Source organism: Leguminivora glycinivorella, chromosome 2 (genome assembly GCF_023078275.1).
Source record: "Leguminivora glycinivorella isolate SPB_JAAS2020 chromosome 2, LegGlyc_1.1, whole genome shotgun sequence".
NCBI classification, from domain to species: domain Eukaryota; kingdom Metazoa; phylum Arthropoda; class Insecta; order Lepidoptera; family Tortricidae; genus Leguminivora; species Leguminivora glycinivorella.
The window spans coordinates 28,436,466-28,453,309 of NC_062972.1; the positions used below are offsets into that span (position 1 = coordinate 28,436,466).

The window sequence follows — 16,844 nt, forward strand, 5'->3', positions numbered from 1 at the left end:
GGTTACAGGTGCACTTAAACATTTTTTGTACTAAAATTATTTTTAATTTTCAAAATGGTTGTTCTTACAATCCTAATACTAAGACCGTTCTTCAAAGAAGGAGTTCGAGTTTGAGTTGTTCAGTCACCCGTGGACGCTGTAAAGAGTTCGAAGGGCATTTTCAGAATTTGGGTCCCCCAATTAGCGCAAGTTATTAACAAAACTCTCTGTCAGTTTTGTGACGACAATTAAATTAAGCATAAAAATCTGACTAACAATTTCCTTTTTTTACATTCTTAATGTGGATTATCGCTTAAATTAACACAAAAACAATATTCTTACTGAAATTTCATGCTTAATTATCGTCACAAAACTGACAGTGAGTTAATTTTTGTTAACAACTTACGCTAATTGGGGGGTCCCAAATTCTGAAAATGCCCCGAAACGTCGGGATGTATTATGAATTCATGATAGATTAGATTAGATATATTTATTTCACAACATGATTACAGTACAAATTACATGGGATATAATCCGTTGTATTATTTCAAAAGTTCTTCGATTTATGCTGAAAAGGAAAATTCAGGGATGGAGACATAATGGCCGATAATACGATTCATACAATACGATCTTCTTCTTCTTTAAATCCTGTTGCCCTCTGCTGGAGTGTAGGGCTCGAATCATATTTGTCCATTTACTCCGGTCTTAGGTAACATCGATACGATATATTTATTTATATAGTATTATTTGTGCGCTAAATTGTATGTACAGTCAACCAATTGGCAACCTAGGCCACTGGTCACTGTAGAATTATAAATCAGATTGTATGAAATCACTTACTGCTTGTCATTTTGTAAGTCAACATGACAGATAGGGACAGCGATTTTTTGGCTAATTCAGGTTTTTAAAGCGTTAATGAAAAGCGCCATTAGTAATTCATAAGATATTATTATCTATTTACACTAGAATAAGTCTTTTAATATAATTTAAGGTACTAACTTTGAAAACGAGTGCTTCATTTAGCCGTTAAACGTAAGTTTGGCGAAAAAACTAGAAACTGTATAACTGTAATCTTTGTTTTCAATAAATAAAAAAAAAAATGACATGGTTATAGAGTGTCCTAGGGTTCCAATTGGTTGACTGTACAAATAAACCTTGAACGTCATATTTGCGGCGTACTTTTATTACAGCATAAAACGTAAAAGCTCTTAATTACTGGCACGCGAGTGAAGCCTGTATAATTTACTCCAATCCCCATGGAAGGCTTAGGGTTACTGAGCCGCTTAGCATACTAAATACCTGATAATAAATACGTTTTGCTACCACCTGTACTACCTGTAAGGGCTGTAAGCACAGTATAATAAAGAGTACTATCGTACAGTATGGCCACTCCCGCTCCCCGCTGAAAGTGCCGCCTGAAGGGGGTCCTCTCGGTTACCTCACAGTTACCGCCTGTCAAAAACGCGAACAATCGACCTGTCATATCTCACTCATACAAGCATGGTGCGCGTTCACCTACACGAGCTTAGAATGTGTGTGTCATCATTAAACTTCTAATTTGTTCGTGTAATATATTCATTCACCCTCAACTAACATAAGGAGCCTTTTAATTATAGATTTTGTTTAAATTAGCTAAAGATACGGACTTATAAATTTACTCCATAAGATAGAAAAGCCTCCAAAATGGCGGCAGCAGCACCAGTCGTGGACCTAACGAATAACTAAGCGTCGGTGAAGGTCACACGCTGCGTATCCCCAAACTAAATGTTTACAGTTTTAGGGGTGTGAATTCTATTGCTTTGAGCAGGTGAGGACGGAATGTAAATGGTCGTTATCATGCGAACGGCTAGAAAGGGCTAAATGAATCCCAGGGGGCCTAGGCAAGGTAACAATCATTTAACCCTGTATGTGCCAAATTAAATTTAAATTTGTGTTTATACAAGTACAAGTTTCATTCGAGATTTGAACTCTTATACTATAAAAAAACGTTCTAAATACAAAATCAGAGAAATTGGTCTAGGACTTACGAGAATCGAAAATTATCTGCAAATAATATATTTCTGCGAAAAATAAGTTAACAGAGACGCCGATTTCTAGAAGTCGTGACAAATGAAAAGATTGAAAAAAAAAAAGATTAAGTCTTTATGCCTCAAAAAATTGAAATAGACTAAGTCTCCAATTTCGTTTAAATAAAATCCACGTAGAACTTAGATTTTTACAAAAATAACCCTAAGAGGTTTTTGTACCTAAGTAAAAAGTAAAACCGATTAACTTTGTGCGCTGACGATTGAATAATACATGAGCCATTAAGAACCTCTTGTTTTTTGATAAATTGATTCGGTTCTTGCCATCTTTTTGCTCCCGAATAATGATCTTTTTTCTAGAAAATCTTATAAATATTCAAACTGGTCTTCCGATGATACCATTGAGCGAGAAAATTCACGAAAGGCAACAGACGAAACAAGGAAACATAATAAAACATAAAGAACAAAATAAAGCTTAAGATTGTAAAGTAGGCACCTACAACTCGTATGGGTTACATTATGACGTGGGCGATGGGCTAGCAACTTTTGAAGGCAACATCTCAAATTCATTGGGTTGGACCCCGTAAATAAGTGTAGTGCTGGAATAGTAATATATGGTAAAATCGAAGTTTTTTGGTTGCCTAGTTTTATTTAGTCGTAAGACCCAGTATTGTTTTTTTCTACTTTTCTAGAGTTCAATTCGAATATAATTTGTACTTACATATAACAAGTACGCCAGGCCTTATGAGGCTAGTACATAATTATGTAGTCTGTATATGACAGGTGATTGAGACCATAAAAAAATCAACAGGTCCGTTCGTTACAAGGCAACAATTGTTCATGTTCAACTCTCAGCTACAAAATCTATTTAAACCCAATAATGTTCTTCTTATTTATTCAGTAGCACACGAGTCCCAAAAGGCTGTTCTATATAAATTCCCTAAAAGAGCAAACCGGTGAAAATCGTCTTCAATAGAGGACTCGTCAGGTGAAAGATTTCCCGACTTTAGCAGCTTATCTTGAGGAGGCTGCTATTGCGATCCAGTCAAACGTAGTTAAACCTTGACAAAGATTTATTCAAATTTGAATTTTGACATGCTGTCAATAGAGTCAAAAATGCATGATGCATATATATGTACATCACTATGCATTTAAGGGTTAATCTATAAAAGTGGCTCGCTACTCAGTACTCACCTGTATAATGCATAATGTTATAAAATGTTGTATCATAGGGACAGCATAAAAACGACGTCAATAATAATTATGATATAGCTTTGTAACATTATATACCTAGGCAGCCGATAACAAAACACATTCAACCTAAAGATTCAAGTATTCATAATTATATTTTTAATGAGGTAAATTAATAGTAAGCTCATAAGCTGACCAATCGCAAAGCGGTACTCATAGAGACGTTCAAAATGCATTGCTGGTCTTTAAAACGGTAATAAATTTTTGAAAGCTTGAAGTTTGTATCCGTCCGAGAATACCATAGACAATGTTCGTAACGTAACGAAGTCAGGACTCAATTATTTTTTATCAAGCAAAAACATCTGCAAAAGATGCTATTAAACTCGAAATAATAATATATTATATTATTCCACTTTACATTTTCAGCTTAACCCTTAACTCGCTGAGCAATTGCAACTCGTCCGGAAACTGTCGACTATGCAAGCCGACACTTAGGACACCGGCTGAATGCCCTAGAATCTAGACCATCTAAAATCTAGATGCTACCGAGCTTTATGCAGATCGTAATGAATTCTATTTGCCAGAAGCCACGGCTATTAACTGTGACATTGCACTTAGTGCACGGTCTAGCCTCTAGTGCATTAGGAAGAGAGATAACGTATGTATTTGTTATCGGCTGGAGAGTTAATAGGAATAATTTTGATCAACTTCCCGGTTTTTAATCTAGCTAAAACTTTGATTATGTGCGTAAGTCGTGTAACAATGCAATGTTATGATACTATCTAGTTGATCAGGTAATGGGCACTGGAGGGAGCGATTGGAAGAGTGTGATAAAATAACGTATACTTGTATTTGGACTGTTTGGAGTTGTTATACTTGTTATACAATTGCCTTGTTAGGTAAATTGTAATTGCTAGTAGACAGAAAATACAGTCAGAGATAAAGGCTTTTTGACAAAAAAAAACTTATTATGCTCACTGTTTATGCCGAATTTAAAATTATAACCACCCGGACCAAGTTGTGGGAAACAGCCAGTACAAAATAAAAACAAAGTAGTTTTCAGCAAAACCATATTATGTAAATCGAGGGGCAATAGCATAGTTGTCATAACGATATTTTTCCTTACTAGTTTATTTTATTTGACTTGCTACATTCCATCCGGAGCACGGAATGCCAGTATTTGAAGTTTAGAAATCGTTCCTCGATTTAATATTAAGATTTTTCAGTTCACCTCGCGTTTCCTACGAAAATCAAAATTGCATTAGTAGGCATTTCTACGTAGGGAACAAATCAAATTATTTTATTAAATATTTTTTGATTTGTTTTTTTTTTAAGTAGTAACACTACTATATATAACACAACTATTTCACTTTATGCATTATTTCTGATTCTATCCATCTGATGTCCAAGTGATAGGTATAATTATTATTAAAAAACCTATTTATTTTGTATTAAGCAGCAGTTCTTTTGAATACAATTCTACGCTAAATAATACATACAATATGCTTTGAAATATCTATGATAACTATGCAATTATGCATTGTCTCTAGTCCGTCAACTTGCCAAGTCAATACAAACTAACAATAACAAATAACATGTTCAGTCTACGAGCAAGATCGACTGCGAATAATATCTCAATTTCAAACAAGGATATAATTGTCAAAGTTCGAACAGGCGTGGAGCCTTTGAATACGTTGTCTTGGAAGAAAATCCAGCCATATTTCACTCGTGAAGCTAAACGGCAGCGCCTAAACAACGCAGGGGAAAATGCCTCTCCATGACTTCCCGCGCAGTACACAGAATTTATTTTTCATATTTATTTATTTATTTAAACTTTATTGCACAACTAAAGAAACATGTACAAATGGCGGACTTAATGCCAAAAGGCATTCTCTACCAGTCAACCATTGGGTTAAACAGAGACATATATGTTGGCGCAGGAGAAATAATAGCTAACAGAGACAAATATAATCGTGACATCAAACATAAATTTACTAAACTCAGGTTGAATACTAATACTAATATAAATTTATATAAAGATAGACTAATATATATAATTACATATATATGATGGTGAACATTATTTGAATTCTTCTGCCAGAAGATGCTTGCGGAGCAGTCGTTTGAAAACGAGTTTGTTTGGGGCTTGTCGAATAGAGAGGGGGAGAGAATTCCAAAGGCGGATTGCCTCGACGGCGAAGGAGTTAGAGACGAAACCAGAACGGTGAGAAGGAATGGAGAGTTTGAGAGAGCGGGAGGAACGTAGTTCACAGCCTGGACGGGGAGTAATGAAAGTGAACTTACATTTCAGATAACTGGGAGAGTAGGGCTCGAACAAAATGGAGAATAACATGCTCAGGATTCTAAAAGACCTACGACGACGAATGGAAAGCCAATTTAACTGACAACGATATGAAGAAATGTGGTCGTATTTGCGTAGGCCGAAGATAAATCGAATGCCATTGTTAATAAGACGGTCAAGTTTGTTGAGATGCTCCTGTGAGATATTGGTCATGCACGCGTCTGCATAGTCAATGACTGGTAAAATTAGCGCTTGCACGAGTAATTTCTCATATCACCAAATGGCCCTTGATACACAGAGTTCAAATATGAATCCTAGATGTTAAATTGATGGTTTTGATTAAAATAAATAAATACATATTGGGGTACACCTTACAAAGATCAACCTAGCCCCATCAAACTAAGCAAAGCTTGTAGTAAGGGTGCGAGGTGACGATATACTTACTTTTATATGTAGATAAATACATAGAAAACATCCGTGACTCAGGCACAAATATCTGTGTTTATCACACAAATAAATGCCCTTAGTGCGTTTTCACATCATCCGATCCGATATCGGATGTCAGAAGGATTTCAAAGGTAAAAATCAAAGATAGCGTGGCGGCTTCAATGTATGGGATATCGGTCCGATATCCGATATCGGATCGGATAACGTGAAAACGCACTCAACGGGATTCGAACCCGGAACCACGGCGTAGCAGGCAGGGTCATACACTACGCGCTAGGTTAGACCGGTCGGTTAATTTAATTTGATTGAAGTTTTACAGATAATATTTTCTTCGTTTTGGTGAAAAATCGTGCGTTTCACTCGGTGGCAAAATTCGTTCAAACTACGTGCCTTGAAACTCTCGCAACGCTCAAGATTTCACATTTGGAACAACTCGCTTCGCTCTCATGCGCGCGATAAAACTATAAGTAATTATATAAAAATAAATCGAAAAAATCATAAAGCTACTGTTTTAAACCTGTACAATGGGCTGAAGGTGCGATAATGGATAAAGTGCTCCTGAATGATCGCATCATCGTTCAGCGAAGGTTTTTATAAGAAAATGCCAGCCTTTCGTCCTTCACTCTTATACTCTTTCGTTTTTCTAGTGCTTAGATTATAGTATTTTCCAATAAGAAAAATGGTGAGGACAAAAACATACAACTAACTACTATAAGGTACAGCGCGACAAATCTCGACTGGGGAGCAAATGTAATTCCATGTTTTACAATGTTTGCATTATTAAGGGCCGGTTGCATCAAACCATCTGTCACCGTTAAAGCGTTGGTTAAATTTTATTGTATGGGAAGTTCCATAGACGTCTGCTGCGTGACGATGATGTGTCTGTCAAATGTGGTTGATACAACTGGCCCTTAATAGAGTTTTTCTACTGGAACTGTTATTCGTCATTTAATAGATCTTTAAAACCCTACATAAAGGTCTATTCCACAAAGCCAGCGTTATATGGTTGTTTGGCTCTGTAACCATGGCAACGCCTGTTCGCGAGTGGATACAAACCTTTGCGTCAAAATACAGGAAGCAGTGTGAATTTCACGAAAGTTATTCAAGAAAACTATTAAAGGTCGTAGAAAAAGTATTGTATGCAACGGTGTTTAACTGAGTCAAAAAATACTCGTGGCGTCTCAATAACAATTTTCGGCTTCGCCTCAAATTGTTACCCATGCCACTCGTCTTTTTTGACCTCCTTTAAACACCTGTTGCATAAAATACTATTCCACCGGTTATATGGTAGGCGTGTTCAGTGGATACATGTAGAAGTCAACATCATAGTGTAATAATGGAAAAAATAGATTAGTTACAATTGACACGTCAAACACCCCGTCGATTTTGCTTCGGGGGTTAAAAAGTTGCACAGTAATTATAATTATTTCTTGTTTTCAGTCACGCAAATGTAATTAGAATAAATACTATAATGGCATCCTTTCGGACATTATCCTTCCCTTTTCTTATACAGGTTGAAATAAAAAATTACAATTTTGAAAAAACCCCCGGCCGCGACATAGTGGACCGATTTTCATGAAACATGGCTAAGAACAGATTAACTCAGCTCTCAAACAAAAAAAAACTAAATCTAAATCGGTTCATCCGTTCGGGAGCTACGATGCCACAGACAGACACACACAGACAGACAGACAAACAGATAGACAGACAGACACGTCAAACTTATAACACCCGTTCTTTTTTGCGTCGGGGGTTAAAAAGGGCCGTTCAAACTTTGCTTAGTGGCTTTTGAGGTCATAATCAACAACTTTTATTATGGTACTAATGCTGAAACCGCAAAAAGAATTTGGCTGTTTCATATAATATTTCGACAGTCATCATCATCATCATCATCATCATATCAGCCGAAAGACGTCCACTGCTGGACATAGGCCTCCCCCAAAGATTGCCACAATGACCTGTCCTGCGCCACCCGCATCCAGCGGACTCCTGCGACCTTCACTAGGTCATCAGTCCACCTTGTTGGGTGCCTACCCACGCTTCGCCTTCCGGTACGCGGTCGCCACTCGAGAACCTTTCCGCCCCAACGGCCATCGGTTCTACGTGCAATGTGTTCGACTGTCATGATACCGCACATTTCAATGGAACAGCCAAATTTTTTTTCGCGATTTCAGCATTGCTCACATAATAAAAGTTGTTCATTATCACCTCAAAAGTCACTGTGCAAAGTTTGAACGGTATTTTTTATTTCACCTTGTATTTTTCCTCCGAGTGGTGACGGGTTAAGAATTTCACCACCCCCTTTCATTCCTGTGGGTGTCGTAGAAGGCGACTGTGGGATATGGGTTAAATTGTGGCGTAGGCGAGAGACTGGCAACCTGTCACTGCAATGTCACAATTTCGTTTTCTTGCAACACCTTATTTTGCCAAAAGTAGCACAGAAACTTTAGTAGTCTCATGTGCTCTGCCTACGGTACCCCTTTATGGAATACGGGCGTGATTGTATGTGTGTATTTTTAAATATGTAGCTACTTAATAAAAAAACCGTTTAGCATCTTTAGCTACTAAATCGTGTACAGTGGCAAGAACGTAATTACAGCTACCACCTAACAACGGGAAATATCCTGTAAGTTGCTAATGTTGGTACTACCGACAGGACCTACGTTACTATTATGTGGCCCCAGCACGAGACTTGGCGTGTTGGAAATAATTAAGTCTTACTTGCGAGGGCTAGCATGGAAACTGTTTCAGAATGGAGAGTTCTGATTTTAAATCCTTGGTTTTGATGTTTTGGGTATAGCTGAATCGGGCATCTGTCGCTGCAGGAATTTGAAATTCAAATTGTAAACTTCGGTGGGCTAGCATAGCTTGCGTTGGCGCGCGCGAATCCATACATCTAGCGCGACTTGACGAATGAACTCGCGCGCGAGAGCGCATGTTGTGCTAAACCACCAGATGTTTTAAAACAAGAACATTTTAAAAGTTGCACGAAAGGGATTGTGACCGTTCGGCACTGGTGCCGTAGCCGAATGGCATTTCTGCGACGCAAAACGAAAACGAAACGCCGCGAAAGGTAGTCTGGCTCTGTCGCGCCAACACGCAAGAGCGAAAAAGATAGATATCTACGAGCGTTTCGTTTCGTGAGCATTTCGTAATTCACACTTTAAAGACAGGACTTGGCAGTGCGCGAGAAGAAAAGAAGGTATGTAGGTACTCAAAAGATATCTAGCACTTCGTGCGAATTCGCGGAATATGTATTTACCAAGAAAGGATGGAGACCGGCCGTGCGTCTAAGAGTCCGATGGTAGAATGGGGACGGTGGAATAAGCTCGCTTTTGGCGTAGAGGCGAGCTAAGTGGATGAAGGATAGTCCGCGAAATTGACCCGTTTTAAAAATAATTACAGATCTCAGATCTCACAATTTCCAAAAAGGCAAGGCGAATGAAACGAATGATGAATGACTTGTTTAGTTATATAATATCTAGCCCTGTTTTATATTCATTTGCTTTCCTACAGACGTATCATTTATTTTATAGTATATGTCATTATTGTGTGAATTCATTTAAATTAGAATTGTCTCTTTACCTACTCAATTTACCTTCTGTTTTTCATTCCTCCGCCGCTCATTGAACAGCGAGTAGCGAAGAAATTAAATACTAAATTAAAAACAAACAATGCAAACAAATCACAACAAAACCAATTTTGTACGGTGAGCAACAAATCTATGAATACAGCATACGTGGCAAAAATATTTATACAGAACTTTAGTGCCTGTACATTAAGGTTTGTATACATCTTTTTGGCACTTTGTCTGTATTTACAGCTTGGTTGCTGACTGTGCCGACATTACAGCGTCGAATTACACCTGTCAAATTATGACAAATTACTGGTTCTCCGACTTCCTCGTGCGATCAATTATTTATTCATTCTGTTCTTTAATTTATGATGGAGATATACCTATTTACTTGTGTGGTTTGCTTTATTTTTATGGGATAGGAGGCAAACGAGCAGACAGGTTGCCTGATGGTAAGCGATCACTGCCGCCCAAGGACACCCGAAACACCAGAAGTGTTGGAGGTGGGTTGTCGGCCTTTAAGATGTGTAGTACTTTTATATAGGTAATACATTTTATACATGATGCGATAGTTACCACTTTACATAATTATGGTAAGGGTAAATTTCTTGGTTAAAAATTGGCTTGGCTAAATTGTTATAAGCCTAATTTATGGCTTGACGCCTATTTTGTGATTCTAACCTCTCACACCCAAAATTACTATCATAATACTTACCAAACTATATGTACATCAGAACATTGAGAACGTTTGTTCTCTAATAAAAAGATCATTAGAGAAAAAACACAGAGACAATCTTAATACTTAGAAACATTTTTTTTAATTCTTATATCTTAAGTTGTAACGAAAAACCACTTCATCATTTCCATTATGGTTAGACTGTAGATCTACAGTCACCGGCATAAATATGTGATGATTTCTATACCTTGTCACATTAATCTTGTTTGAAATAATTATCATACGAAATTGTCAAAAATTATTGTATTAAACTCAATAACATTATTGTTATGTTTCTCCAAATTAGTAGGCGTCAATTAACCAAACTCAGTCGAGTCATGAAACTTATGAATAATCTGCGGGACCTGAGTAGAGAACACGATTTGATTTGATTAAGAGGCGTCAGACCGCAGACCTTCGGCGCGCTCTTTGTGCTCATAATAAAATGACACGACGTTGAACATCACTAACTTTGTTATAACTATGACTAGCATTTGCCCGCGGCTTCGCTCGCGTTAGAATGCCCACTCTTTTTAAAAAATCCCGTCAATTCGTCGCTCCGTTTTGCCGTAAAAGACTAAAAAACAAACGTTTGGTAACAAGGTTTTAAGCCTAGTTGTAGAGTTTCCAAAACACGTTTGAAAAAGTTGAGTGTGTTTCTAAGATTTTGTTATTTTGTCAATAAAATTGCCGTTTGTCTTTCATTTACACTAGGTTACAGCAGCGGCTCGATCCCATGTAGAAATGGTCGATGTGCTCGTGATGTTACCTGATTGCCTGATTGCTTTAGTGAACGTGTTAAATAACAGATTTAGAAGAATAGGGAACTTGACTGTAGTTAAAATAAAATATTTTTCTCAAACATGGTATGAAATATTGATGTTATGTGCCTTATAATTGGCAGCGAAGTATGACGTTGCAGGTGCGGCTAGGACGATTGATAGATAATGGAATTTCATACAAACCTTGCAGGCCAAGGCCGGCAAAGTCCTCTTTTTTAATTTCCAAACACAAATAATTGTGACATAACATCCAGGTATTTAGCCAATTAAAAAAAAAACTATAAGGGGCTTTATAGACGTGCCGACTGCAACTGGTACGGGCCCTAGATAATATTTGATTTTGGGTGCGTTTTCATACAAAAAAATTTTTTTTCGTTTTTTTTTATTTTTTTTTTAACTTTCTGTTTTTTTATAAGCGTATACGAGGTATCAAAGGGGAACGAAAATTCGATTATTTTTGCGCTACGACGCACCGTTTAGGAGATACAGCCATCCAAAGTTACTATTTTCAGTAGACTTTATTTATTTCATACCATGTTTGAGAAAAGCACTATACATACCTCGGCGGGAAATGGCCCCTTTGTCCCGGCGTCTGTAGTAATGTACTATTATATCAGTGTATAACTAGTGTCATATCGAATCCAACAAGTTCTATTTCAGTGCCCTCAATTATTCATGAAGGCCCCTAGCTACTACGTCAGGATGCGTAGCCAAATGCACAAGCGCCTACGATAATGTCGTTATCGTAGCTAGGCTATCTCTATCGCTATTATAGTGACACACCTCGGACAATGGCGATCAAATATATAAAAGAGACGTTTTCCTGGGCGTTTTCCAAATTAAATCCCGAATATCGAATTTCACCAGATCTGGACGTGTTTGAGCTCATTCTTCTCAGAATCACTAGCTGATTCGATCCCGACGATAAAAAATGTGTTCCAAATTTTCCACACAAAATTCGAGTTACCAATACGTCACGCTCGTAGTAAGTTCATACTAAAATCGTGACGGTAAAAAAAAATATTAGGACACATTTTTTTATCATCGGGATCGAATCAGCTCGTGATTCTGAGAAGAATAACACGTCCAGATCTGGTGAAATTCGATATTCGGGATTTAATTTGAAAAACGCCCTCCTACGCACACAGTCTAAGCTCGGTGTAGGTCAACGCGTACCATGCTTGTATGAGTGAGATATGGCAAGTCGACTGGTCGCGTTTTTGACAGGCGGTAACTGTGAGGTAGGCGAGAGCGGGTAGGCGGCACTTTCAGTGGGGAGCCGGAGTGGTCATAATGTACGATGTAGTGGCGAGACAGAGCCAGACTGTGTTGCGATAGGCGTCTAGCGTTAACGATTGTAATCTCGGCTAGCTCGGTTTCTAGCGATCGTTTTCGCCATTGGGAATACGATGTTCGATTGGTATACGTATTATTAATGAATCTAATAGTCTAGAATGACTAGATTTATTATGCTCGAATTGGAATTATTGGAAAGTAGATTTTTCCCGCGGCTTCGCTCGCGTTAGAAAGAGACAAAAAGTAGCCTATGTCACTTTCCATCCCTTCAACTATCTCCACTTACAAAATCACGTAAATTGTCGCTCCGTTTTGCCGTGAAAGACGGACAAATAAACAAACATACACACACACTTTCCCATTTATAATATTACTATGGATGAATAATGTTTTGACATAGTTATACATACATTAATAGTGGGTGTTATTTTAACATTTTACCCCGTGTGGTGACAGGTTAAGAATTTCACCACCCCCTTTCTTCCCATGGGTGTCGTAGAAGTCGACTGTGGGATATGGGTTTAATTGTGGCGTAGACGAGAGGCGGTTGTCAGCCTCTTGTCACTGCAATGTCACTAAGAGTGGCACTGAAACTTAGTAGTTCATGTGCTCTGCCTACCCCTTTATGGGATACAGGCGTGATTATATGTACGTATTTTAACATACAGTATTTTGACTTAAAATTAATTTTCTTTAGAGAGTTCAACTTAAAAGCGAAACAACCAGCTTGCGAAGAATGCTGCTTAGAAGGAATCTTGAAGTGTTTCGGTTACATTGCCTAGTTGAACAAAAAAGATGATTGCCGAGACAGTCTATGGAAATGACTAAGGCACTGGTGCCACAGCGAGCTAGTAAGCTATGAGCTATCGGCTATAAAAACGAACAGAAGATAAGCACTCCCGTGCAAATAAAAGAGACAGGGCGATATTGATAGCTCACCGATGGGCGAGTAACTATAAACATCGCCGTGTCTCTTTTATTTACGCGGGAGTGATTATCTTTTGTTCGTTTTTATAGCCGATAGCTCATATTAGTCTCGCGGTGGGATCAGTGCCTAAGATAGATCCAAAGAGAATAACAATGAGAGATCGTAGTCTAGGCAGATCGTCCGACCCAATCACTCAACTGTTGTTGGCTACACAATGCTTTTCATGCCACTAATAGACAAATGTTCCGACCAGGCCGACCTGGCACAGAACCGCCGCTTACAGAACAGAATGGAAATCCATGAAAGAGGCATATGTTCAGCAGTGGACGCAAATATGCTAAGAAGAAGAAGAAGAATAGACAAGTGACCCGCCAACCTTCAAATCAAGGGTGAACAGGCATCTTCTGGGCAAGCTCACTCCTTCGTAGGCCACGTCTTTGCCTTTGGCTAGTCTGTGGTCAAGAGTAAGCCCATTTATAATTTTAAAAAAAAGACCGATGGAGGAGCGTCATTGTCATCAAGCAAAAATCGACCAGGTTGTCATTGTCATGTGGATAAATGTGCAATATAAGCTAGGTACAGAGGGCACTCACTGGTTTGCGGCGAGTGTTTCTTGGTGGACATGACCTGGCGCAGCTCCTGTCAGCTGTCGCAGCGCACGCACGCGATCATGGCGCGTGCGCACTCACTCTAGCGCTCGTCTGGAAAGAACAAAATGAGATTGAGAACAAATTTGAGTTTTTGGCAACTTTTTTGAACTAGGAAACAAATCAAATTATCTTATTAAATATTTTTTTATTTGTTATTTTTCAAGTTATCACCGGATCAGGTTACAAAACTTCATGAGAATCATGAGAATCGGTTGAAGATTGCGATCTGTAGTGGAGAGCATCCGGACATACAGTCGAGTAATAAATATGTGTACATTTTTTCACCTTATCACAAGGAGTTAAGATGGAGAAATGTACACATATTTATGAACTCGACTGTACAAACAGCGAATCAAGTTAAAACGCTGTCGCTGCAGTGAAATCCTGTATTTAGGTAGTTAGTTTAGTTAGTTTTGTTGGGCATTTTCCGCAAGTCGACAACTATTGTGCCTATTTTGCGTGAATTTGACGAGGTAGCACTACTCTAGCCACCCCAGCTCCTCTACAAATCCTAGCAGTGTTTTCAGGTTGCTAAATACCTATTTTAGTGTGTTCGGCGTACCTAGGTACTTGTTCTATTTAGGTAGTTATTTTTACAAGCTTTTATTTAACTTGCAAAGTTATATCTACGTTCGGGTGGAATCTTGCGACTCAATTTTAAAGCAGGCGTCTTTAACCGTTTGAACTGAAATTTCGCACACATATGTAAATCACGTGACAATGGAATATTATGATATCATGGAGCTGATCTGATGATGGAGCCGAAAGGTGGTCATAGGATCTCTGTAATCAAATGTCGTATCCCATCGATTAAGGGGTTTTTAGAAACGTCTCGTAGAGCAGTAAATGACTGGAGAAAGAAAAGTACAGTCGGCGATAAAAGCTTGTGCCAAAAATGATTTTTTTACGAAAAAACTTACTCTTGAGAAACCTTGACTAACTTACCTGCCTATTAGTTGGTATGTACCCTGTACATAACAACATTCCTCAATTCTAAAGAAAACCACCTTCAAAATTACTATTCAGCGCAACCGCCCGCGTTGTTCCGATTCAAAAGGCCCTAGTTAGTTCCCTTTCCTTTTAGTCGGAAGGCTTCACAAGTTCCGTAGAAGCCTTCAAAGGAGCCGGGGTTAATGCACTCAGGAGTCCACAAACATTGTTAATGCATGGCTCTACATGCGTTTCTCATACCTATCTTGACGACTCGACGACCGGTCTGGCTCAGTCGGTAGTGACCCTGCCTGCTGAGCCGCGGTCCTGGGTTCGAATCCCGGTAAGGGCATTTATTTGTGTGATGAGCACAGATGTTTGTTCCTAAGTCATGGATGTTTTCTATATTTATAAGTATGTATTTATCTATGTAACTATGTATATCGTCGCTTAGCACCCATAGTACAAGCTTTGCTTAGTTTGGGGTTAAGTTGATCTGTCGAAGGTGTCCCCAATATTTATTATTTAGGTATTATCTAAATATATAAAAGAAGAAACTGACTGACTGACTGATTGACTGATTGACTGACTGACTGACTGACATATCAACCAACCGCCGAAACCGCTGGTCCTAGAGACTCCAAATTTGGCACATAGTTTCCCTATAAGGTGTAGAGGAGCACTAAGAAAGGATATTTCAAAATTCACATCCTAAGGAGGTCCAAAATTCAATAAATAAATAAATATTATAGGACATTTTTTTTACACAGATTGACTGAGGCCCACGGTAAGCTCAAGAAGGCTTGTGTTGTGGGTACTCAGACAACGATATATATATAATATATAAATACTTATACACATAGAAAACATCCATGACTCAGGAACAAATATCTGTGCTCATCACACAAATAAATGCCCTTACCGGGATTCGAACCCGGGACCGCGGCGTAGCAGGCAGGGTCACTACCGACTGCGCCAGACCAGTCGTCAATGTTTTAATAAGATTACTTTTAGTACGTGGGCGAAGCCGCGGGATAAAGCTAGTTACTTTCTGTTATAAAAAGTAGATATAAGTTTGATCTCAATTTGATGAGATAAAGATCAGGTGCCGTAGCCGAATGGCATTTCTGCGACGCGAAACGAAAACGAAACGCCGCGAAAGGTAGTCTGGCTCTGTCGCGCCAATATGCAAGAGCGATAGAGATAGATATCTACGAGCGTTTCGTTTCGTGAGCGTTTGTGCCATTTGGCTACGTACGCAGAAATATCATTTATCATCTTATTTATTATTTATTTTATTTATTGAATTATTATACAGTCGACAAATATTACAATTTATCACAGGCCCTGCAAAACTGTTTAACAGTTTGACTGCAGGATTAGAGTATCTTATTAAAAATAATTACAGGAAGTAATATCCAATTAAATTTAAAATTAGGACTTAACAAGTTACTATGGCAGGCTGTTTAATAAATACATTTTTAATTTTCTCTTAAGTTTATGTTTGTTTGGTTCGAGACGGATGTCCACAGGTAGACTATTAAAAGGACATCCTGTATAAAATCAATTTTATGACTACTACTTATATTACATATTTTATTGCAAATTATAAATGCAGACATCAATCGCAATGAAAAAATCAACAGTAATCGACTCTGGCCAACGTGGGACTCGAACCCACATCCTTGGATTGCCGGTCCAATGCGTTACCAATTGCGCCAGCCGACCATCCGTCCATGACTGCGAATTTAACCATTGCGACTGTGATGCACGACTACGTCACCGTGACGTAGCGTGCATTTATAATTTGCGATTTATAAAATGGTACGTTCCACAATAAAAAAGGAAAATCTATATGTTTATATTTAAAATAATTTTTAAGAAAAAAAAACCGTCGCCTTTCGGGTTCTGGTGAAAGCTACTTGCGAATGTTGGATTATGTAGAAATGTGTAAGTATTTTTTAAAACTGCTTTTAATGCTTTAATTATTAGATGGCAACACAAATGAATACACGACATACGTACA

The 16,844-nt window shown here is 38.3% G+C and overlaps 1 protein-coding gene and 1 non-coding gene across 2 annotated transcripts in view; both read right to left on the bottom strand.

The window, feature by feature from the left end:
• Positions 1 to 13,898, bottom strand: part of LOC125239236 (multiple C2 and transmembrane domain-containing protein-like) — a 48,689-nt gene extending 34,791 nt beyond the window's left edge. Inside the window, exon 1 of the mRNA XM_048146772.1 lies at positions 13,832 to 13,898. Within this exon, the coding sequence (XP_048002729.1) occupies positions 13,832 to 13,862 (31 nt within the window). The 5' untranslated portion in view covers positions 13,863 to 13,898. The remainder of the gene's footprint in view (positions 1 to 13,831) is intronic.
• Positions 13,899 to 16,474: 2,576 nt separating this feature from the next.
• Trnaa-ggc lies at positions 16,475 to 16,546 on the bottom strand. The gene has a single exon. It is a non-coding gene; the product is annotated as a tRNA-Ala (tRNA).
• Between the last annotated feature and the right edge of the window lie 298 nt (positions 16,547 to 16,844).